The 24,556-nt window shown below is 55.7% G+C and overlaps 1 protein-coding gene across 2 annotated transcripts; it reads right to left on the reverse strand.

The window, feature by feature from the left end:
- Window positions 1–115: 115 nt before the first annotated feature.
- On the reverse strand, window positions 116–23,164 carry MIER2 (MIER family member 2). Of its 2 annotated transcripts, XM_070374223.1 has the most exons (15): window positions 23,105–23,164; window positions 15,092–15,182; window positions 14,375–14,517; window positions 11,963–12,088; window positions 11,485–11,608; window positions 10,948–11,039; window positions 10,622–10,691; window positions 4,475–4,626; window positions 4,169–4,250; window positions 4,006–4,100; window positions 2,746–2,870; window positions 2,534–2,667; window positions 1,421–1,841; window positions 1,216–1,248; window positions 116–1,033 (listed from the first exon to the last, which is right to left on the reverse strand). In XM_070374223.1, exons 1-14 carry the CDS (start codon window positions 23,111–23,113, stop codon window positions 1,245–1,247), a joined length of 1,668 nt encoding a protein of 555 aa, XP_070230324.1. In that variant the 5' UTR covers window positions 23,114–23,164; the 3' UTR covers window positions 116–1,033; window positions 1,216–1,244. The 2 variants fall into 2 exon arrangements, with proteins under 2 accessions (XP_070230324.1, XP_070230323.1); XM_070374222.1 differs by lacking the exon at window positions 1,216–1,248 and having other exon boundaries at window positions 23,105–23,163.
- Between the last annotated feature and the right edge of the window lie 1,392 nt (window positions 23,165–24,556).

A 24,556-nucleotide genomic window follows, 5' to 3' on the forward strand; every position in this document is an offset into this window, starting at 1 on the left:
GCTTGCTCCCCACAACCCCCAGGCCCCCAGGTCCCTGAAGCCAGACCAGCATGGGGTCCACCAAATGACTGGCACCTCCTGCCACCCACCCGCCTGATCCACCACAAGGCACCCACAGGGCTTCAAACCAAGTTTAATAAATAAAACAGCAAGGGGGTCAAGGCAGTGTCACTTCACAGTGTGGTCCTTGGTGGGGCAAGGGAAGGTCGAGTCCAGCCCTGTGGATGGCTCGAGCCAAAGCCCCCCTGGTGACACGGGGTGGGAGCGCTGCCCTGCCCCTGGAGGACCCCACTCCCATTTGTAAACAGAAACATAAATAAAACAAGGCGGCTAGAGAGAAGAAGGTCCAGGACCCCAGCAGTCCCGCTGGGACCTCAACAAAAACACAACCTCCTTGGTCAGGGAAATAGGCTGGAGCCGGGCCCCCGGTGCAGCTCGGAAAGGGCCTCAGTGCCGAGGGGTGTGAGTCCCGTGTCCTCAGACCCACACCCGAGGCAGCCAAGGACCCAGGGGGTGGGGGTGGGGTGCGTAAAGTGCAGCTTTTCCTGAAGTGGAGAGCGGGCGGACAGCAGGGCAGGGCCAGCGTCGAGGTATATGGCTCTGCGCCCCACGGGGTTTGGCACCGAGTAGCAGCTGCCCCAAGCCTGGGCCAGGGCGGCCCATAGTCCAGCCGGGCGCAAGAGACGAGTGAGCAGAGTGCTGAGGGTGCCCGGCGGAGGCTGCTGGTGGTGCGGCATCCGGCCTGTCTCCCCTGTCCCTGGCAGGGCCTCTGCTGCTGGACAGGCCGGCCCTCCAGGCCCGGCCGGCTGATGGATCCCAGGGTGGGCGTGGAGCCTGGGTCACGTGGTGTGTGGCATGGGAGGGCCCCGCTCACCCTGGTCCTCGAAGAGTTCTGAGCAGAAAAGATGTCACCCAAGGCCCACAAAAAAAGGAGGGGTCAGGAAGACTGACAGGCAGGCCTCGCAGTGGCCCCAAGTCCAGTCCAGCTACACGCCCGCCTGTGGCCAGGGATCAACAGGTCATCACATTACAGCTGCAGGGGAGAGCAGGAGAGATGGGAGACATCAGTGCAGCCCCCAAGCACTGGGCCCACCCTACCTCCCGGAGACCCACCCCCACTGCCGACAGCCCCTCCCAAGGCAGCAAGGCCTGGCACCCGGGGAGGGCTGGCGGCTCGCAGGGCCAGGAGCAGCCTGGCACTGGCCCCGTGTGTACCTTTTTGGATTTTGAACCGTACGAATGTATTACCTAGTCAGAAAGATAAATAAGCCAAATTTAAAGTAGAGAATAAAGCTAAAGAAACCAACAGCCTGCTCGGGGGCCACGCCTCCCTCGGGCCCTGGGGCAGCCCCTCCCGCTGGCCTCAGCGTGGCCTGAGGTGGGGGCACAGCAGATGGGGGGTCTGGGGGGCCACACTCACTGTGACAGGGGCTCCGAGTGCAGCCCAGAGGCCGGGCATGCAGGGTGGGAGGCCAGGAAGGGGTTCACGTCCCCGATGCCGATGAGTCCAAACTCGGCCACCGACAAGGCCACTTGTGGAGGGCCCACGGTCTCCTCAGGCTCTCCATCTGTGTCCTCGTGGCTGGAGACGAGCGGCAGCTCCTCAGGCAGGGTCAAGTCCACAGCCAGCCTTGGGCTGGCACCGGGCTCTGGAGCAGCCGTGGCGGGCGGGAAGAAGGCCGGCTCAGCGAGGGCTGGGGGCCGCCGAGACGACGGCAGCGCTGAGGGCTCATCCAGTGGCGGGAACGAACGAGGCCCTGGCTCCGAGGATGGGGGTACGTCAAGGGCCTCCCCAGGCTCGCCAAGACTCCGGGACATGCTGCTGCCCATGCTCAGGGGCTCTGAGGGGGGAGAACGCAGCTGTGGCCAGGCCCCCACGGTGCCCACACCCAGCCTCGTCAAGTCAAGGGCAATGCAGCCATAGTCCGCAGGCCCAGAGGTCGTGATCACCTCAGGCGGTAACCTGTGTGGGCTCCAGCCTGCTAGGCCCAGCAAAGCCAAGGACCCTCCTCACAGAACACTCACACAAGCGTGTAAGACACACGAGGACACGAGGGGCCTGACTTGTGGGAAGGACATGACCCTGTTCCTCAGGGTGGGCTAGGACACAGCAGGTTCAGAGAAGGTGAGGGGAACGCAGGCGCCTCACCGGGCACACCAGGGACCCGACCACACTCTGGAGCCAGGACAACGGAAGCCCTGCAGACCCAGAGACCAGGGTCCTTATCCCCTGTGGTCCCTTCACAACTGCACTAACCACCTGGGCCTCATCCTGCTCCCACACAGCCCTGGGCCTGGATGCCAGAGGAGGCACAACAGCCCCCTGGGCTCCCACCCAGGGCCACAGACCACATGGGGCTCCCCCTACATGTGGACTCAGACTCCAAGGGCGCCCGCCTCGTGTGTGAGATGCCCTATGAGACCATATGAGTGGAAGGACAGGGGCCCCAGACCCCTGCTCTTCAGTGTCCACTGGCCCAGGTTGGAGACCAGGGAGGAGGGGCCCTGAGGACAGGGCCTGCCCCCTACTCACCCGTGTGCATCTGGGCCAAGCGGTCATGCTCAGGGCCTGGGCCATGGGCAGCGGCAGGCAAGGGCAGGGGTGGCGATGAGCGGGGGCGGCCAGAGCCGTCAGGGTCACTGCCCTCCAGGTCCTGGTCGGCATCCCTGCGGGGAGAAGGGGTGAGGGCTGGGGCTGCCTCAGGCCCAGTGCCCTCCCAGCACCCGTGGGCACCTGGCACACACGTGTTTCCTGACGGGCCGTACTTCCGGCGGCCTAGCCGTGTCTGCTGAGAGAAGTAGTCGTAGCGCTCGGACTTCTTCCACAGGTAATAGTACTCCACGCACTCGCCCACTGACCGCGTGCGCACCTGCAGGGAGTGCCAGTCAACTCAGCCCAGCCCTACCTCCCCCACTGCCCAGACAGCAGGGACGAGCAGACCCAGAGCAGATGCCGCAGATGGTGGCCCAGCTGCTGATGGGAGAACCCACTGCTGTGCCCAGAACACGGGACCTGACACCCATGCCCAGGAGGGCCTGGGATGAGAGATACAGAACACCCCCGACCCCCAGAAGCAAGACTGACTGGCTTCCTGGAGGCCACCATCATGGCTGACTAGAGACTCGTGTGGGAGGAAGACCATGAACCCTAAGCCAAGTGCTCAGGGAGAGGGCTGGGGGCTGGGGGGGAGGGCGGGTTTGGGGGAGGTGGGGTAGGAGTGGGCCCACACTGGGAGCTTCAGGAGCAGAAGCAGCCCCCATGGGAAGACCAGTGGGCCTGGGCATGCTGGGCCTGGTTTCGGGCCCATCCCTGTCCACAACAGCCCCACATGGGCCCCACACCTACTCCAACCCTGTAGGGGAGACACTGAATCCCCAGCTGTGAGCATCCCATAGGGCGGGGAGGACCAGGCCTGCCAGCCCTAGGGGAGCAAGGCAACTGTCAGGGATGATGGGCTGGAGGAGGAGTCACGTGAGAACAAGGGGGAGAGTCAGGCCCCTAGACAAGCCACAGGCACCCAGCCAGGCAGATGTCTGGGGCTGTGTGTGGGGAAGGCTGGGGTTGTGCCATAGGCCAGGGAGCCACAGGTGGGCAGCACCTGTGCAGGACACAGGGAGACCAGCAGTGGCCCAGGTCTGGATGAGAGGGATATGGGCTTGGGGAGGAGGATGACACAGGTGTGGGGAAGGGCATGTGGACCTGGGACCTGACAGCCACTCTGGCCACACCCCGTGGGTGTCATGGCAGGAGAACCTTGTCCTTGGGTAGAGTGAAAGTGGAAACCCTTAGTCCCCAGACAAGGGAGTTGAGGGTGAGTGCAGGTAGGGTTGGAGCTGGGGAATCGGCAGTGAGCACGGATCCATCCCCAGACTGGAGCCTTTCCGGGGGAGCAGGCGGGAGGAAGCTAGAGCTGCCAGGAGCTTGGGGGGGGGGGGGTTCGTCTTGACCTCCTGCTGCGGGTGGAGCTCCCTGGCTGGGAGCCGTGGGCAGCAGGCAGGACTCACCTTGTTGGCCTGGATCAGGTGGAAGTTCTTGCCATGCACGCGGAAGCCATGCTCGAAGTTGCGGCGCTCCTCCTCACTCCAGGCGCACAACCCGTCTGCAGGGGTGTGGGGCAGTCAGCAGCAGAGCAGGGGTTAGGGGGCCCCCAGGCAGACCAGCGCTCACCTCGGATCACCTTCACATTGAACCGCAGCCTCCGCAGGGCCTCCTCCGCATTGAAATTGCACTTCACCAGCTCGTACAGGGCCTGGGAGATGGAGCGTGGCAGCCACTGAGACCTCTGCCCGCTCACCTCAGGGGGCAAGGGGGTGGTCCACACTGCCACAAGGACGGGAAGATGGATGGGGTGGGGGGGTCCACTCTACCATTTCCCATCACTAGCAGTTTCCAAATGAATTCGTCCCAAGCACAGGACCATGTTGGCTCCCGCCCCTCTGGCCTGGCAGTCCCTCTGCCCCACAGGCAGCCCACCTGCTCACTGTCCTTCACGGCCTCTCCCTCCGGAAGCTGAGACCCGGCCATCTCGTGCCACCTCCGCTTCACTGCCCGGTACAGGAACTCCTCCACTTCCCTCTCGGGAAGGATGTTGGGGTCCCAGAGCAGCTGGTCTTCATTCTCGTAGACTGTGCAGAAGGGGCAAGGTCACGTGTGGGCACGCAAGTCACCTCCTCTGACCACTTCCCAGGAAGCTGAGCAGGGGAGGCCAACTTTGCCCCTCCAGAGGACAAGGGCCTGACTGGTGGCCTGGGCAGGGCCTCCACCTCTGTGCCCCTCAGGACCAGCTCTGGGCACCAAGGTGGGAACAGGGAGAGGCCAGAGGGGACCGAGTGGCCAGAAATCAAGGCCAGCTTCCCAGAGGAGGTAGCAACTAACCAGGGCTGGAAGGGGGACTTCTGACCCCAGCCCTGAGAAGGCAGGTGCAGAGCGAGCTCAGGGAGGGGAAAGGCAGGACCAAGGGAGGAACCCGTGGAGCCCAGACTCAAGTTCGGTGAGACCTGGGTGAAAGCCTTGCTCAAGCCAGAGCCACCCAGCCGCCAAAGCCCTCAAGTCAGCACCACACACCAAGCCAGACTTCCCCTCAGGCTGCAGTCTGCATCCAGTGGGCAGCCCCTAGCTGGGCAAAGCACATAGCAGAGAAGAGGCAGAGGGAGACTCCAGTGCCAGCACCTCTCAGTTATCCAGGGAAGAGCCCCTGGGACCAAAAACTAAACCACACACACAAGCCCAACACCCAGCACAGGGGCTGAAGATGGAACCCACTCCAGGCTGGACTCTCTCCTGTGGGGGACCAGCAACTCCACGGTTGATGCCCAGGGACCTGCAGCCACTTCTCTCCACCTCCAAAGTCAACCCAAGTCCCAGGCTGGACCAGGGGGGTCAGCCAGAGGGGAGAGCAGGCTGCTCCAGAGAAAAAGTGACACCTGCCACCTAGGCTGTGTGTTGACCTGTCACAGCAGGGTGAGAGGAACCATGCAACCACACATAAGTCCACGGACAGTGAGGCATCAGAGCTGACATGCAGGATTTCAAAATAACCATGATCCATGAGGTAAGATGACAGCAGAAAAGAACAAAACAAATAGAAAACTGCAAAATTTCAGCAGAGAACTGAAAGCCATTCAAAAGAATCACACAAGCATCCGAGGACTGGAAAACACAGTGTGTGAGTTATGAATCACCAGGGAGCTTCAACAGCAGCAGATGACATGATCAGTGACATCACAAAGAATTTTGTTCAAATGTATCAAACTGAAGCTTTAAGAGAACACAGTTCGAGAAGTGAGTGAGATGGACAAGCACCTGAGATGCAGGTAACTGAGCCACAGATCACAAGAACAAGGCCCTGGGCCAGCTGTGGAGAGAGGAGGGCAGGAAGCCCACAGCAACTCTGACCCACAGAGCCAGGAGCTCAGGGCACGCCACAGTCTGAACCCCAAGAAACAGGAGAAGGCAGAAGGGAAGTAAACAATCTCAATGGAAACAGACACAAAAAGACAGTGGAGTAAAGCTGGTCAAGTGTTGAAAGGATAAAGCCTGAAAACCTAGACTTCTGCACCCATGAAAATAGTCTTCAAAAATGAAAGTGAAATTAATATTTTTCAAAATTCATCCACAGCAAAACGGCACAAGGAGCACTGAAGAGAAAGTTCTCCACCTCCCGGCCACGGAGGCTGGAGAGATGGATCGCAGCATGTGGGTGCCGTGGGCAGAGATGCTCACAGCTGCGAACTGCTGGTGCGAGCGAGGCTGGGGAAGAGGTGGGACGAGTCACTTTGTCTGAAGTCCCTGAAGTAAAGGGGAAAAGGGGCACATCCATGCAGAGCGAACCAGGGTAACCACTGTGAAAGTGACACAGACATTAAGACCAAAGTCCAAAGAGGACAAAACAACAGAATAAATTACCTGATGAATCAAAGACAGGACAAAATAAAGGAACAAAGAATAGATGGAAGAGGCAGAAAACACACAGCATGATGGCAGACATGACCCCCTACTTGCAGGGGTTGGAGGACATAAGGACTGGACTCAACATGTGAACAGACAAAAATCAGATCCCAATATACTCCATTTACAAAACTACACTTTGTGCATAAGAAGGCAGAAAGGAATGTACTGTGCGAATACCAGACAGACAGACATCAAAGCAACATTCACAACACCGGCCACAGAGCCCAGCCCCCTGACCCCAGAGGACAGAAAACAGAGCACAGCCTTGGGCCTCAGAGAACTCCAGCTCAACATGAGCAACAGGAGGGGAACCAGAGAATCTACAGTGCTCATGCTTCTAAACAACCAGAGTCAGAGAAGGTACCACAAGGGAAACCAGAGAACAACAGGATGAAGCTAAAGAGAAGGAAGGAGGTAAAGATGGAAATAAAAGTCAGCTACACAGAAATCAGATGACAGAGAGACAGCAACAAACCAAAAATTAGCTGTCCCTTGTGAAGGGCAATAAAATTAATATAAACTCCAAAAACTCTGATCAAGAGAGAATACAAAACAAAAAATGCAAATTACCACTATCAGAACCCCAAAAAAGAGACATTACTACAGGTCCTATACACATTAAGAAAAGAATAAGAGAATATTATGAACTTTCTGCTGAAAAGTGAACAATTTAGGTGAAAGTGGTAAACTTCTCAGAAATATAACTTATCAACTTATATAAGTTGATACAACTTATACAACTTATATAAGTTGATACAACTTATACAACTTATATAAACTGAATTAATCATTCAGACTCTTCCACACACAAAAAAATCTAAACTGAACCCCAAGCCCACAGAGCATCACCACAGAACCCTTCCAACATCTAAAGCAGCAGCAGTAACCGTCTTACACAGATTCCTCCAAGCACTAGAAAAAGGCACTTCCCAAACATTTCCCAAAGACGCGTAAGTAACCCTGAAACCAGAGCCCCAAGAGGACAAAATGAACAGAAATGACAAGCCAGTGTCTCCACGGACATGCGTGCAAAACCCTGTATAAGGAAGGGGCTGACAACACGCACCAGCCCGTCTTGGGGGCAGCAGTGCTCGGCGGTGGCCAGCACAGTGTGGGGAGCACAGACCAAGGCTCCAGGGAGGACAGGTCAGGGTCCCGCAGTTGTCAGGGTCTCACATGCCTCTGATCAAAGCACGGGCTCAGCTCACGCACACAGCTCAAACTGTTCACATGAGCTTCTGTTTAAAGACACCTCATTTCATACATGTTGTGGGCTCACTAACACCGAGTTCACAGCAAGAGCTCATACCTGGACAAAGCTCACCTCACATGCGTTTTCTCTGATAGGCACGCCTCAGCCCTCATGTGCTCAAGATCCCCAAGAGCAGCCAGCACCACACCTGGGGCCGCTTTAAACAGCAAAATGTGAAAACCACAGGGTTCAGTGGACGTGAGTGAGGCTTGTGATGACAGCTGAGAGCTGAACAGAGAAGGAAGCTTCCCTGGGTCAACCTTCCCGGGAACATATGTCCTGGACAACTCGATGTTTCTACCCTCTGCACACATGCGTACCCAAAAATGACCCTGAAAGCACTACAGGTGTTCATTCTGGGCCCACACGTTAACTTTAGCCATGGGGTAAATGCACAAATACAGAATCCACAAATAAAAAGGATCGACTGTACACACATGTATCATTATCATAAAAGACAGTATTTCGTGACTTGGTACAGTTTACTCCAGAATCCAAGGCTGGTTTAATGTCCCAAAATCTACCAATTCACTACATCGACAGAACAACAAAAAAATGACCACAGATGTAGAGGCAGAAAAAGTATCTGACAATTCACAGCAAAAATTGCCTGCTACTAAAATCAGAAAGAACCCTTCTCATCTAATAAATGTAATTCTATGGTTACACCAAGTGGGGAATGACTGAACATCTCCCCAAGTCTGGGAACAAGACACAGATGTCCTCAGTCACCACTTCTTTTTTCTTATGTTCTGGAGTCAGTGAAATGAGGCAAGAAAAAGAAATAAAACATACAAAGATCACAAAGAAAAAAGGTTTTCATACACAAATGATATGACTGGTTACATTTAAAAATGCAAAAGAATCTACAAGCCATTAAAATTAGTAAGCGAATTTAGCCAAGTCGCTGTGTACAAGTTTAAACTAAAAGAATCCAAACTGCATTTCTGCCAGCAAGAATCACAAGACTGCTACCCTTAAAACTCTGAAACTAAATGATGAAATTAAAGAACACCTAAACAGAGAGGTCAGCCACACTCACAAACTCGAAGTGTCAGTATCATTAACATGTTGCTCTTCCCCAAATTAACCTTAAGAGCCAATGCAACCCTAATCAATCCCAGCAGGCACTTCTAGACCAAAGGACAAGCTAATCTGAAAACTTCTGTGCATGCACAAACAAGTTACAAAGCTGGAGGTTTCAGGGCATCTCAGACTTACTTCAGAACTGCAACAATTAAGACAGAGTGGTCAGACAAAAGTTACAATGTTGGAGGTTTCACAGTATCTCAGACTTACTTCAGAGCTGCAACAATTAAAACAGAGTGGTCAGAATACTGGATCAGAAAAAAGAAAACAAGAGAAACCCCCAAAGCAGAGGGACCTTGCCGACACTGATCTCTGATAGAGGCACCCCTGTAATTCAGTGGGGGAACGATGGACATGTCCATGTGCAGGACTTGCCGCGGGTTGGGTGGGGGGGCAGTCAACCCTGACCCATACCTCCAACCCACAACACGTTAAAATTAAATTAGATCACAGACGCCAACATAGAAGAGGGTCTGGAGACTTCTTAGCACACAAGCGAATTGTGGCTAAAATAAAGACAAGCTAGACTTCACTGAAATCAGACCCCACTGATGGGAGAACACGCCTGCAGTGCACACAGCCAGCCACGGACACACCCAGGACACTGCAAAGCAGGAGAGGAAGGCACTCCATTCAAAGGGGAAAGGCCTGGGCAGGAACCTGCAGGAGACACCGAGTGGGAGGAAAAAGCACTTAAAGCCACAGCAGGGCCCACTCCATACCCACCAAGACAGACCACCCAGGGCTGAGGAGGGCACAGAGCAACTGGAACTCCTACACAATTGGCAGGGCCCATGGTGCCCACGGATGATGCCCCAGAAATGAGCGTGAGTGTCCACCAAGACGGCCACACCACAAACCACCAGAACACCGACTGGCTAGAGGAGGAGTCAACATAGGCGTGCACACAGGGGACCTGATGCCACAGCGCCCACAGTGCACACAGTGTGGAGGGCTCCCTGCAGGGAGAGGCCAGCTCCCGGCCCAGGGATCAAGGGCAGACCTGCAGGACAGCACAGGCTCAGCTCTCGGCCTCCTCTGGGGAGAGGCCGTGTGCCAGCACATCCTGGGACCCGGCTCAGCCACAGCCTCCTGTCTCCCATCCTTCACCCAAACTGCCTATGAGGAACAAGCACATCCCACCAGCCCACATCCAAATTCGGGCCCTGGAAGGCATTCCCCTCTTTACCAAGGGTCCCCAACTCCCTCGTCTATCCCATCCCCCAATCCCAGCTGCCGAATCGTCTCAAAAAAGCCTCTGAGCTCAGAGTGCCGGCCCAGGGCATGCGGGAGCCCTGGGGCAAAGAAAAACAGATCCTAGTCAACAGGTACCTGCCTTCACGTCCCGACCTCAGCACCTGTACACAGAAGCGATGATTTCTACCTCAAAGAATGGAGGCCCAGCTCCACATTCCAGTGGGATCAACAGACAGACAGACATCAAGTCAGATGGCAAGTGCCCTCAGGAACAGGGCAGAGCAGAAAAACACAGGTCTCTGGCAGGCGTGCGGGAAGAGCCCTGGATGAGATGAGGGACTGACCTGTGGGCAACGTGGGGAGAGCCCACACACCCAAGAGAACAAGTGCAGCAGCCCTGGGCAAGGACTCGGGGTAACTTCAGGGCCCACAGCCAGCCAGCAGGGAGGGGCAGCTACCTCCCAGAGCACCCTGCAGGTCAGCTGTCCTAGGTGGGCACCTGAGCTGGGCCGGGACTCTCAGGCTTGCTCAGAGGACCTGGGAACCAATTCTGGCTGGACACCAAAGTCTTTCCTGAAGGACTGGATGACGTTTCACCTGCTCCCTGCCCCCCAGCTCCGAAGCCCACTTACTCTTCTCACCATGCCGGTTCGAGTGCAGGTTGCTGAGGTCAGCTTGGAACTGAGGCCCAACCATGATTTCCTGCAAAGGCAAAGACCCAGGAGGGTCAGGGTGGACAGCGGTGCTGATGGGGGCTGCAGGCCACTGCCCAGAGCCAGTACTGGCTGAATCTGCCTGTCTGCTCTGAGGCCAAGCCTAGGAGTGTGCAGGTATGTGAGCAACAGTGTGTCCGGCATAGCCAGTCCTCTGGTGGGGTGGAGGGAGTGGGGGAGCCCCCGGACAGGACCAGGGCCACAGAACTCAGGCTCGAGTCCACTCCAGCGTCAGAGCTGCTCACCTTCTTACACTTGTTGGCAGGAAGCGGGTCCTCCTCAGCATCTGATGAGCTGGATGAGCCAGGCTCCTTGTCTGCATTAGCCAGGAAGCAGGCTTCAGAAAAAGAGGAGCAGTGAGGCACGTGCCCTCTGCCAACAGACCCTGGCAGACCCCAGGCCCCCACCCCGTTCTCCAGCCACCTGACCCCCAGGCGTGCCCCTACTGAGAGGCGGTGGTCCCAGGCCCCAGCCAGGGGATGAGGCGAGAGGGCACAGAAGCAGGGTCCACTAGGGGCTCTGCTGCGGTCCTAAACCCACTGGGAGCCGGAAACTCGACACCTCCTGCTACAGCGCACCATCGGCCGGGTCAGGGCCCGAGATCCCCTGGACTTAACAGACATTCAGCCACAAGAACCAACATGCTCCCCCCTCGCATAAACCCAGGTCACCAGCCTCCGCACAGGGATGGTGCCCAGAGTGGCTCCAGGAAGAGCAGGCACCCCAGGGGCCCCGAGGTCTGAGCCCCCAGCAGCTCAGGGGCAGAAGCGGGGGTCACCTACATCCACTCTGACTAGGGAAAAGGTCGGAGGCCTCGTGAGAGGTCACAGATGGGGTGAGATCATCGGCCGAGGACTGTGTTTCTTCCTCTTCTTCCCCTGAAAGCAAATCCTTCGCTATTTGGTCCTTTTAACAAGAAAGTAAAGAACATTTTTGTACTTTTTTTTTACAATCTCAAATAACACTAATGATAATAGCATGGTGGTGCCAGTGTGGATGAGCCACCCTGTAGGAGCACCTGGGACGGCTCTCCCCAATCCCCGGGGCTGCCAGCCGGGGAGGGGATGTGCCTCTGCCTGAGAACTAGGACAGTCAGAACCCCTCCCCTCTGACCCCACCAAGACCTGCTCGGGACCCGGTGTCTCTCCCTCCCAGGACCCTCCCCTTGGCTACACAGACCCTGGGTGGGTGGCCCGCACTTCCTGACCACACCCCTACCTGTCCAGGGCCCTCCTGCCCAGCCTGGAAGCCTCCTCTCACCTTGTCTAGGGTCATGTCGGGCAGGTGGGCTGCGGTATCGCTGCCCTCGCTCTCCCGTTCCGAGATGGGGTCCGAGGTCTCATAGCCATACAAGGCCAATAGCTCGTCAAGGGGCATGTCACTGCTCTGTGGGGGCAGGGCAATGTCAGGGGCACTGTGCTGGGGGCTCTGCCCCCCCTGCCCTTGAGCCCATCAGCCCCATGACCAGTCCCAGTGGTTCACTCCAAACAGACCCCAAGTCCAGCCCTCGTCTACCAACTCCTTTCAGCCCCCCAGAGGGCATCTCAGTCTTGGACCAAGGGAGCAGCTCCTTCAAGAGAAACCACTGACTGCTTGTCGCCAGAGTAAACCTCAGCATAAACGCTTTCAAGCAGAATATCCCAATTTTGGAAAACTTGGATCGGACAGCATGAAAATAATAAACCCCAATGCCCACTGTAAGGCTAGAAAGAGAATATAAAATGCAGGCGTTTCAGCTTTTGCTTTGAATATTATTATACGTTCTTTCTTTTCCTTAATCAGTGAATGAAAATTGTATCTGAAGAAAAAGATGTTTTTGGCTGCACCATGTGCCTTGCAAATCTCACTTCCCCAATCAAGGACTGAACCCTGTGTTTCAGTGAGAACACGGAGTCCTGACTGCCCAGCCCTCCAGTGAGAACATAGAGTCCTGATGACCCGACCACCAGGGAGCTCCCCTGAGGAAATTAGATAAGGTATTCAGCTAAAGAATAGCTGACTTTTTTTTTCGGTTACTTTTGAGAGGTTTTGAATTCAAGTTGAACTCTTTAAAACTGTTCTCTCCTTTTTGAACCAAAGACATGTTTTGGTTTTAAGACCAAGTTAGTACTAAGTGGCGGAGAAGGCAATGGCACCCCACTCCAGTACTCTTGCCTGGAAAATCCCATGGAAGGAGGAGCCTGGAAGGCTGCAGTCCATGGGGCCGCTGAGGGTCAGACACAACTGAGGGACTTCACTTTCACTTTTCACTGTCATGCATTGGAGAAGGACATGGCAACCCACTCCAGTGTTCTTGCCTGGAGAATCCCAGGGACGGGGGAGCCTGGTGGGCTGCCGTCTATGGCGTCGCACAGAGTTGGACACGACTGAAGTGACTTAGCAGCAGTAGCAGCAGTACTAAGTGGTACACGGCACCAAGCTAAATAAATGTCCAATGACTACTCTTTGGTCCCAGTACTTGAAATACATCTGGTGAGGTCAGTGTTGACCTTTAACAAACTGAGGTCTGTGTGCCCCACCTCCAAGCTGACATGATGAACCCCATTATGACTGGAGAAGTACACACACCTCAACTAGAGAGTAGCACCCGCTTGCTGCAACTAGAGAAAGCCCGTGCACAGCAACAAAGACCCAACACAGCCAAAAATTAATTAATTAATTAAGGCTACAGGACAGGGCCCTGACCCAGGAGGCCAGTGTTCTCACAAGAGACCAGAGAGCTTGCTCTCACCCTGGAGACGCCGCACAAGAAGCCGCACCTGCAGCTGAGCAGCGCCCTGCAGACATGCCAAGCCAGCCTTTGTCTGGGGCTTCCAGGCCCCAAACAGCACAAAAATAAACCTGCTGTTTAAAGCATCCCATTCTGTGGGGCTGACACACGTGTGCTCTCTAGATTTTACATGGCGGACTCTGTGCACACACACAGGACTTACACATCATGGAACCAGCACCCAGCCAGCATCTCATCCACACAGAAGGTGACAAGATCACACATGAGTCAGGACCACTCTGGGGTCAGGGCTGCCAGGGTCAGGGCCACCCCAGGGTCAGGACTACTCCAAGGTCAAGACCAGTGGACCCTAACACAAGGACAGAGTTCATCGGATATGGCCACAGGGTCCAGCCCGTGAGGCTGCCACCTGCCGCACTCTGCTGCAGCATCAGAGAGCATCCACAACTATGTCAACAGACTGGTAAATACTCCTGCCTTTTCCATGAACGGATCTGTAAGAGGCAAGACTCACTCTCTAACCTAAGAGACAGACCGCAACAGACTGACCTCTGCCTAAAGACAGCATTTCACAGAGATTTACAGAAATGTAAAACTATTTCACTCTTTTCCCTTATTTTTTTTGGTTTGGAAAACAGTTATATTTTCTCAAAAATGTGTTCTTTCTACTTACAATGGGTTTGCTGCATCACCTACATAAACAAAGCTCCTTGAGATCATCGATAATTGTTAAGAACACAAAAGGGGGGGTCTGGAGTCAAAAAGCTGGAGAACAGTGGGCTCACTCTCCAGGCTGGCTGGTCTGGAGCCCAGCACCCCAAGAAGGCAGGACCGGCTGTTGTGGCCAGGCCTCTGCTGACAGAGCCAGGTGGGCTCGGAGACCGAGCAGACACATGGAGCAGCTGCAAGGTCACTGATGCCCTGACTGCATTGCTGGGTACCTGGGAGACGAAGTCCTTCTCCAGCTCCTCCTCCGGCTTCTCTGGGCCCCGCGCTGCACCCTCGTGCTCCTCCCGGACACCGTAGTTCTGCGACAGGATCTCCGCCAAGTGGAACTGATGGTCCGCAGAGCCCATGGACACCACTGTGGGGGACAGCAACCCGGTGAGCTCTGCACCTGTCCCAAACCTCGTGCTACGACTGAGACCATGGGGTAGAGAAGCCCACGGGCCCTGGGGCTGTGTGGGTGTATGCACGTACGTGTATGTCCACACAGCCGCCCAACAAATGCCCCACCCTCCTCTGGTCCCAGCCCAGTAGCTGGGGGACTTGACCAGATCTGGAGCCTTCCCCAAAGACCCAGGATGTGCTCACTGCTGTATCTCCATGCTGCGCCTCAGTACAGTGACTTGTAAAGAAACAAGAAAGGACACAGCCAGGTCTCACCCCAGCAGGAAATAAATAGTGAAGGTCTCCATGTGGGTCCCAAGAGTAACAGGAGGGGCTAGAGCTTCCGGGAGCCGGACAGGAGGGGCTGGTGGCCAGTTTGGGGAGGCACAGGGCCCCCAGACGGTGCCTACCCAGCACCCTCCCTCCTGCAGCCCCCGCCCCCAGCTGGAGGGGGGACCTGGCCAAGAGGGAGGTCCTGACCAACAGTTGGCTTGCCCTTGCCCCCATTGAGGCCCTGGCGATCCAGGGAGGGGTGGGGGGTTAGGTACCTGCTGTGGTCTGCAAGTTGGGCTCCCCAGGGCACAGACTGTGAGGCAGGCAGGAGGCCGCACCAGGGCTCTGCCTCTCCAGTGAGGAGGCCTGTGGAGGAGAGGAGCAGGGTTAAGGCCCGCAGGTAGCCAGATGGCCTGGCCATGGTCAGAGCTGACCCCCAGGGTATATCAGGGCCACAGGAGCGACCTCCACTGGCTGGCAGTGGGGGCACAGTGGGCCAGACTTTCAGTCACGGTTGGAGTCCAAGTGCCCAGGCAGAGATCCTCAGAGGGCACAGGGCTGCCACCACCAAGTTCAGACCCTCCTCCAGGTGGGAATAGCACCTGTGGGCACCATGAGGAGCCTGGATCAGCCAGCCACCAGTGGCTGATCATGGCCAGGACACAGTGTCAGGTGAGCCAGGCCCACACACAGCCCAGCCAACACCTGCAGCCAGGTGCTGACACCACAGCCACAAAAAGGGCCCAGCCTTCGAAACGTCATGTTCAAAACGCAAAGAGCCACCACGGAGAAATCGGGAAATTCCTCCAAACATAAACAGTTACCAAATGACCCAGCAATTAACTCTACTGCTAGGTACACACCCTAAAAAACCAAAAACATATGTCCATACTAGAAGGTATATACATGTGCTCACAGAAGTGTGACTCACAACAGCCCAAAGGTGTAAACACCCTAATGCCCAACAACAGGTGAATGAATAAAGAAGACATGGTCCATCCTATGATGAAATATTCCTCGGCCATGAAAAGGAGAGAAACCCTGACACTCGCTACCACGTGGACAGATCCTGAGAACAAGATGCTCAGGGAGAGAAGCAGACACAGAAGGACACACAGGATGTGATTCCACTAACGACAAACGTCCAGAACAGTCTGATCCACAGACACAGAGTGGGTTCCTGGTGGTCAGGGGCTGGGGAAGGAGTATCTGTTGATGGGGGTGGGCTTCTATTGGGGTGGTAAGGGTGAAGGTTTCAAAACTTTGTTAACATACTAAAAACCACCGAATTCAATACTTTAGATGGGGATATTATGAAGGACATAAATTATACCTCAAATTTTTAGAACTACATTTAAAAAAAAAACACTGTACAACAGCTACCATTATCACGACATTCAAAAGCTTATTAAGAACAAGAAAACTAGACCAATAACTTTTATAAACAGAACCACAGTATTCCCCCAACAAAACACAAGCAAATTGAATTCAGCAACATGCAGAGAACACTACACAGTGACAAGGAGTGGCTCAGCACACGGACGCAACACACAGGTGACACCCAATGCAACAACTGCCCACAGCACAGACAAGACACACACCCACGGCATCGTCTCAGCAGATGCACAGACACAGCACCTGACCAAGTCCAGCACCCTTTCATGATGGAAACGCTGAATACACGAGGTTTGCGAGAGAACTTCCACCCAACCCCAGCCACTGCCACCTCCCCGAGACCAGGGCACTGCCTACACAATGCCGTCCTGGAGGTTCCAGAAGGCAGGAAAGTGAAATGAAAGGAATCCAAGTTGGAAAAACACATCATGACCTGGGACGCAGAAGATACTGAAGAATCCACTGAAGAGACTGGAACCAGTACAGGAGTTCAGCAAGGCTGCAGGACATAAGATAAGCCACAGAAACTTTACTCACATGCAGTAGCAACAAACAATCTAAAAAGAAAACAAGGAAGACAATTCCATTTACAACAGCACCAGAAAGAATAAAATACTTAGAGATAAAAGGAGCAAAAGAAGTTCAAAACTAATACTCTGAAAAGTGCAAAGAATGTTGAAAGAAACTAAATATCTACATAAAATGGAAAAACACTATATTCCTAGCTCAAGACTTACAACTGCCAAGATGTTGACGTTCCTCAACTCATCTAGAGGTTCAATGACAGGCCTATGAGAACCCCAACTGGCCTCCACGCAGAAACTGTCCCAAAAATCACAAGAAAACTCAGGGACCCTGAACAGCCAGAACAATCTTGAGGGGAAAGAATGTTTCCTGACCTCAAAAGTACTGCAAAGCTACAGTAATGTAAACAGTGTGGTGTTGACATAAGGCGAGATATTCAGACCAAATTAACTGAGGATTCAGAAGTAAACCACGTATTTACAGGCAAGTAAATTTTTTAAAGGGTGACAGAAAAATTCAACATGTAATAAACAGTCTTTTCAACAAATTGTGCTGGGATACCTGGCTATCCACACACAGAATAATAAAGTTCAAGTCCTCTCCCACACCACACAAAAATTCACTCAAAATGGATCAAAGACCTTACACATAAGAGCTAACACTATCAAACTCTTAGAAGAAACCAAGGCAATGAGTCTTTCTCACCAGACAACGGTTTCTTAGGTAAGACACAAAAAACAACAACAACAAAAAAAAACAGATAAACTGTATTTCATCAAAATTAAAACTCTCTGTGCTTCAAACAGCAGCATCATCAAAGTGCAAAGGTGACCCACAGATCAGTAAAAGATATGTGCAAATCACGCAGCTCTAAAACTGGACTTGTATCTAGAATATGTAAAGAATTCTTACAGGTCATCAAGAAAAAGGAAATCGGATTTTTAAACAGGCAAAGCCTCCAAAGAGCTACACACACAGCCAATCGGTACATGGAAACAAGGCTCGATGTCAGGAGGACAAGTGAGCACACTGAGATCAGGAGAATACATGACACCAAGTGTGGGGACGTGGCCCCTGGGAGGGGACCTGCAGTGGACAGCGCAAGGAGCACACCGGGGGTTGGGGGAACCCCGACACACTGCCCTGGCGCAGTGTCAAGCGTGGAAGCCAGCGGGAAAGCAGACCGACCACCTGTGTGCAGGGCCGGAGCACACACAGCCTAATGACCAGCCCTTCAGCCCTCTACCCAGGAGGCACCGCCTCTGAAGGTCAAGGCCTTCCCTCTGCACTGACCACCCTGCTGTTCACACCCTCCAGGGGACTCCTCACAGGGTTCTCCCGCGTGACACACACCACCTGCCTAACAAGCTGCTGTTTCTCTCTTGTGAACCTGCCCCTGTCAGCCTGAACCACGGGGCCGCAGCCGGGACCCAGGGGGGCAGAGGGAAAAGTCAAGCCTCTCCTCCCTGACAACACCCACGAGAAGCGGAAATGTTCATCCACTCTAAGACCTGTTCACAAGTGTTCTCAGCAGTCTGACTCACAATGGCCAAAGGAGGAAAGAACCCAGAGAGACATCAGGTGGAATATCACTCAGCCCTGAAAAGTAGAGAAGCCCTGACACTCTTACTACATGGATGGACCCTGAGAACATGATGGTCAGTGAGGGAAGCAGACACAGAAGGACACACAGGGTGTGATTCCATTGATGGGAAACGTCCAGAATAGGACGATCCACAGACACAGGGAGTGGATTCCTGGTTGTCTGGGGCTGGCGGGGAGAAGAAAGATGACTAAGGAGTACACGGTTTCTTCTGGGCTGGTAAAAATGTTCTAAAATTTTTAGATTCTAAAATTTTTGTGATGCCTGCACAATTGACTATATGAAGAACCACTGAATTGGACACATTAAAATGAGTGAACTGTAAAGTAAATGAACTACATATACCTCGGTAAAGCTGTTTACAAAAAAAAAAAAAAGATTAAAATAGTTAATAAACTAAACTTTAAATTTTAGAAAAAAGTTTAGTAAGAATTTCCATGCTGATTTCCTGAGTCAAGAGGTTGCGTAATCATTTTCTTCATTAGAGAAATATGGGACTGAAATCTCTGAAAGGTCAAGTCACTCAGTAAAGCTTACACAGCATGTAAATGGTACAACTACAAGCGCAAACTCCAGCTCTGGAACTCAGAAACGCTTAACAGAACTGTCACTCTTCTTGGGAGCATGAACAAAAGTACACAAATGGTCAGTAAAGCCACAGAGAGCCAGGAGGCAGAGCAAGCCGGAGCCCTGGAAACACCAAGGTGAGGAGAAGTCTGAAGCTTGTCAGGAGACCGGCCCAGTTCTTTGGGAGGAAGTATAGGGGAGCCCCCAAGAGCTTGGCCGGGAGCACCCCAAGTTCTAAGAGGAAGTATACAGGGGGAATACCCCAAGCGCTCTCTCAGGAGCATACCAAGTTCTATGAGGAAGTATACCAGGCACCCCAAGTGTTCGGTGGGAGTACCTCAAGTTCTAAGAGGGAGGAGGTGCCCAGGGGCACCCCAAGTGCTCTGCCAGGAGCACCCTGAGTTCTAAGAGGGAGTCCTCCCACACAGGCCGCTTTAAGAAGGTTAGCCCCCCAACCTGGGGCAGGAGGTAACAACACAGGGAGCGAGGGAGCAGCCTGGACAAAGCACCAGAGTGACACCCTTGCCCCGCTCCAGGAAGGGGCCAGTAGCCCGCAGGCCACAGGTCACAGGCCACCTGCAGGTGCCAGCCCAGAGATGTTCCTTCTGGGCAAGGCCCGAGCATGAGGACAGCAGCAGACAGTCGGAGAAGGGCTTGGCCCCGCGCCCCCTCCACCTTGGGGTCTGCCCTGGGGCGCTGGCAAGGGAGCCCAGACAACAGCAGGGGGAGCAGGGGCCAGAGGACAGGGGGAAGGCTGGGTCTGCTCAGCCTCCCCCCAGGCCTAGATCCCCAGGCTCACCTCAGGCAGCTCTGAGAGCATCACAGTTGCCCCGACACCGACTTTCAAGCCAGGCCCATGTGCAGCAGTGGGTTCCCAGCATCCTGTCCACCTTACCCCCCCCCCACCCCATTCAGAGCACTCTGGAGCCCATGGCCCCTGTTTTGCAAAGGTGGGAAAAGGAAACAGATGAGGAGCTGGCTAAGGGCATTCCGAGTTAAAAATGTTTATAAAGGAGAAAAAAGGGGGGAGAATCAGGGTTAGAAAGAAGGAAAGACAGCACTGTGGGGATAAAGAACAAGCCCAGGGTGGGGAGCTGCCTTGCCCTGCCTTGGCCTGGGGCCCAGATTGGGGGGGGTGGGGCTCAGTCAGGAGGGAGGAGGGGCTCTGCCCTGCCTTCGGTGGAGGCTCAGACAGGACAGAGGCATAGCTGGAAGGGTCAGAGCAGTGTCTGGGTCCAGCTCACCCACAGAAACATCAGGGTCATCCTCCACTTGGCGAACCAGGCACCCCACCCACAGGCTCTTCCTCCAAGCAAGGGACACCCACATGCCTTCCTTCCAGAGGGGAGTCCTCCAGCCCCTCCCTGTGCAATGGCCGGGCCTGGGACTCTTGTGGGAGGGATCCACATGACCCCCAAGTCTAGGCTGTGAAAAACAGTGTAATTTCCACCAGCCGCCATGCTGTGAGGAAGCACAAGCCACAAGGGCAGGCCACGCTAGCGTTGCAGCCACACATGGGCAGCTCAGCCCAGCCACCAACCAGCCACAGCCATGGGCGGGACCAGCCAGACCTCCAAGCTGGGACAGGTAGTTAAGCAGCACTGGCTGCTTTGAGAAACTGACTGCAGAGGTGGCTCATCACACAGCAGCAGTTAGCCAGAACCCCCGGCCCCCAGCAGGTGTGTGGTCCCACTGGGCCGCCCAGCACCTCACTGCTGACTGACAGCCCATGCAGCATCTGCTCTGGGCTGGGGCCGTAGGAGGCCCCAGGGGCACAGCAATCAGCAAACAGGTTCTGCCTGCCAGTCTCGGCAAGTCACCCGCCTAGTTGGGGACACTAGCCAACAGCAGAGGTGCAGGGTACTGAGGGGGGAAAACAGGGTGGAGGCCCCGCAGCAGGGGTGAAGGAGGCCTACGTGTTTGACTCCACAGAGGCCTGCAGGGCAGTGAACACCACTGCACAGCCAGGCCCCCACGGGTGCAGATGCCACAGGGAGACAGGAACCCGGGGTGGAGAAGGTGCAGGGGGTCCTCGGAGAACAAGGCCACTGGCTGAGGATCACAGGGAAAAGACACACTTTACCCTAAGGACAACAAAAAGCCATGTTTTAAGCACAAGATACGGACAGCAGACTCAGCTTTTTAAAGATTAAGTTGGGATCCGCGAGCAAAAAATAAGAAGCACTCCACCTTCTCTCAGGGTGCTGATGGCTACCTTGGTGATGAGAAAAATCAGCACTCACTGCTTGGTCAGAAATTACCATTCGTATTGGATCAAGACAGGAACTGCACAAGGCTCAGCCTCTCTGTGCAAGCACGGAGCCAAGATCTTGTGGGTCCTCAACTCAGAGACTGGCCCAAGGCAGCGCAGAGTGAAAGGCTCCAGAGACAGGGGCAGCCTCCCGGGCAAAGGCCAGCCGTGCCCACCACCACTGGCATTTGCATACCCGCTGTCCCTCATTGCCAGGCCCTCAGGGCCTCCCACTGGCTTTCTTTTTAAGAAACCAGCTTCAATTCACCCCAAACTGGACACCTGGCAGCCCTGACAGGGCAGAGTCAACAGCCAAACCACGCACCACTCAGGGCAGGTTGGCTGGGGAGTCTGTCCCACCCACCTGTCACACAGGGCTATCTGCCTGGCCAAGACTGCTGGCCCCTGAGGCAGACCCACACATGGACAGCCACACCCCTGCTGGGCTGTCAGGAGACCTGACTTCTACCTCCATCCCATAAGTACAGCCACTGCCCAGGAGGCTTGTTTCCCCAAATGCCCTCTAAGGAAAGAGAACTACTCTGGAAGGGCCCTTTGGGTCCAGCCACCCGCATATAAGACAGGAATGGGCTGGGGAGGTCTGGCCTTACACTGGTATACCCACACCCTCTTTGGCACAAACGCAGGGCCCCTTGCTGCCCCTGCGAAAGTCAATGGTGGGAGAGAATGGCCAGTTCCACCCTCCACAACACCCATCCACTCAGCGCCAAGACATACAGCCCAACGTGGCTCCCGGATCAGGCCGAGCACCCCAGGACCCGGGCGGGTGTCTGCTCCTCTCTGGGCCTGGGCAGCCTCACCCACTGCGTGAGAATCACTTGCTGAGTCCAGGGACCTGCCTAGAGTCCCCACACTGACCGTTTGCGCTAAGAGTCAAGTCTGCTGAGTCCCTAGCAGATGCGTTATTCATTTCATCCTCTCTAGAGCCCTAAAAGGTGAGAGCAGGTTCGCACTGCTTTATCCAACATTCCAAAAAGCCCTCAAAGTGAAAGTTTTTGATCCCTGGTTCGACCTGCCACGAAGCTACCGGGTGTCTGGATCTCGACGATCCCAGCTGAGTTTGCTCAAGCATCATAGCCCGGAACCCCACAGATCCTCAAAACCGAAACACTCTGAACTCCAACATCGGTCCGGCCCCAAGGATTCGGGGTCTTGGGCCCGCTTTGCGGACAGAGAGAGGAGGCTCCGCGAAGCAACTTCAAGCCGCGGGAAAAAGCAGCCCTCCGGGCCGGGCTAGCCCCAGGTAGGAGCTCGAGTCCTGCGCGGGGTCCCGGGATCCGGCGGGAGCGCGACTCCGCGGGATCAGCGCCGGGGGGTGGTGGGGAGTGGGTAGGGTTAGAGGGAGCAAGATTCCGCGAGGTCAGCGCCGGCGGGTGGGGGCTGGGTAGGGTCAGGGGGCTGGGGGCCGGAGGGGGCACGACTCTGCACGGGGAGAGCCGCGGGATCGGGGGTGGGTAGGGTCAGGGGGCTGAGGGCCGGATGGGGCACGACTCTGCAGGGAGAGCGCCGCGGGGAGGGGCTTCAGCGCCGCTGGTGGGGTCAGCGGGCGGAGGTCCGGTGAGGCAGGGTCCGGTGGGAAAGCGCGCTCCGCGAAGTTGGCAGACGCCGGGCGGGCGCCGGGGGCGGGGGGCGGGAAACTGTGGGCGCGCGCCCCCTCCCCGCCACCCCCGCTCCACCCCGCGCCCCGGACCCCCGCGCCGCACATGCGCACTGCCGCCCGCGATGTGGCACCCGGGAGGGGGGGACCCGGGCCGGGGGCGACTGCCGATGGAGCCCCGCGCCCCTCGGGCTCCGACGGGAGCCGTATTGCGTCCCGGCTCCGCGCCGCGGCCCGGGGCCTTGGCGCCCGGGGCCCCCACGCGGCCCGGCCAGGAGGCGGGGGCGCGGGCCGGGGCGGGGGCCGGCTCCCCCGGCCCGCTCACTCACCTCCGCCATGGCCGTGTGTGCGCGGGAGGCGGCGGCCGCGCCGGGATCCCCGGATGCGGGGCCACGCGCTCATTGGCTGAAGCGCCGGGGCCGGCGGGGGGGCGCCTGGGCGGGGTCGGGGGCGGGGCCGGGGCGGGGCGCGAGCCGGCGCGTAGTAGGTGCGCGGTCTGGGATGCGCGGGTTTCCATAGACCTTGGCCTCGGCTTGGAAGGTGGGGGCACCCTGGATGGAAGTGCCGATTCCTGATAAGCAGAGCTTAAGCGCGGGTCCCCAGTCCTCCTTCCAAGCCATAGTGCCCCCCCCCAGTGTTACACCTGAGGATCCCGAGCCCCGGAGAGACAACCCCCACCCCTTAAAAGGACTTAAGTCTGGGCAGCGTGGTTCTAGAACTTTCCGCACGTTTGCACCAGTGACGACGGATCTCACTGGGGGCTTGGAACCCGAGTGCCCAGTGTCAGCAGGGGAGGTGGAGCCCAGCCGGTCCACTGGCTCTGGACCTGTTGTTTTCATGAGTTGTATCTAATCGATGAAACATGGTGGGCCTGCGCTGGTGGTGAAGTGCGTGAACAAGAGGGTCCAGACAAGGACTCCCCATACTTTGTGTCTCAGAGATGTGCTGAGGGCATCAGGGTGGAAGGTGTAGACAGAGGGGGCAAAGCAGAGACTAGGATGGTGGCTAGAGCAGAGGTGGATGGCTGGGGAATATGGGCAAAGTAGAGAGGAGGCACACAGGTTTCAGGCTCACACAAACCAGGAAGAATGGATGCGGGGGAGACCTAGGACTCAGCCCTGGTCCTTTTCAATGTGATTTTGACACCAGTGTCAACTGGGTGCTGGATGCTTGACGTGAAAGCGCTAGTCCAGCCCTGGGGGAGCCCACTAGCCAGGAGATAACTGGTCTTAGAAGGCCTGCCCTGCTCTCTTCTCTGCATGAGTCACAAGTTGCATGAGTCATGAGCTCCCCACTCACATTGATGTACATCATCCAGATTGAGGGTTCAGGCCCTTGGAGAGAGGGTCTTCACTGATAAGGGATCAGCTTGGTTACTCAGTCACTCAGTGTCCCCTGCAGCCCTCAACTGGGTACTGGGCAACCAGAGGTCCAGTGAAGTAGGAAGGTAAACCAACAAGACACAGTGACAGTGAGGCTCTGTATAATCACACGTGGCAGCAACAGAGGGAAAGGGCTTGAGTAAGCCTAGGGGACCAGAGGAGACTCCTTGGAGGGAGCTTTAACAAGAATCATCAAAAATGAGGGACAGGGAAGCCTGGTGTGCTGCAGTTCTTGGGGTCGTAAAGAGTCTGACATGACTTGGCAACTGAACAACAGCAGCAGACGGAGGGATGGAGAGAGGGATGTGTTCCAGGTCTGAAAGTTTCTTCCCCAGTAGTATAAGCTGCAGTCATCAAAGCAGCATGGTATCGGCACAAAACAGGCATGAATCAATGGAA

This window comes from Bos mutus, chromosome 7 (genome assembly GCF_027580195.1).
Source record: "Bos mutus isolate GX-2022 chromosome 7, NWIPB_WYAK_1.1, whole genome shotgun sequence".
NCBI lineage: Eukaryota > Metazoa > Chordata > Mammalia > Artiodactyla > Bovidae > Bos > Bos mutus.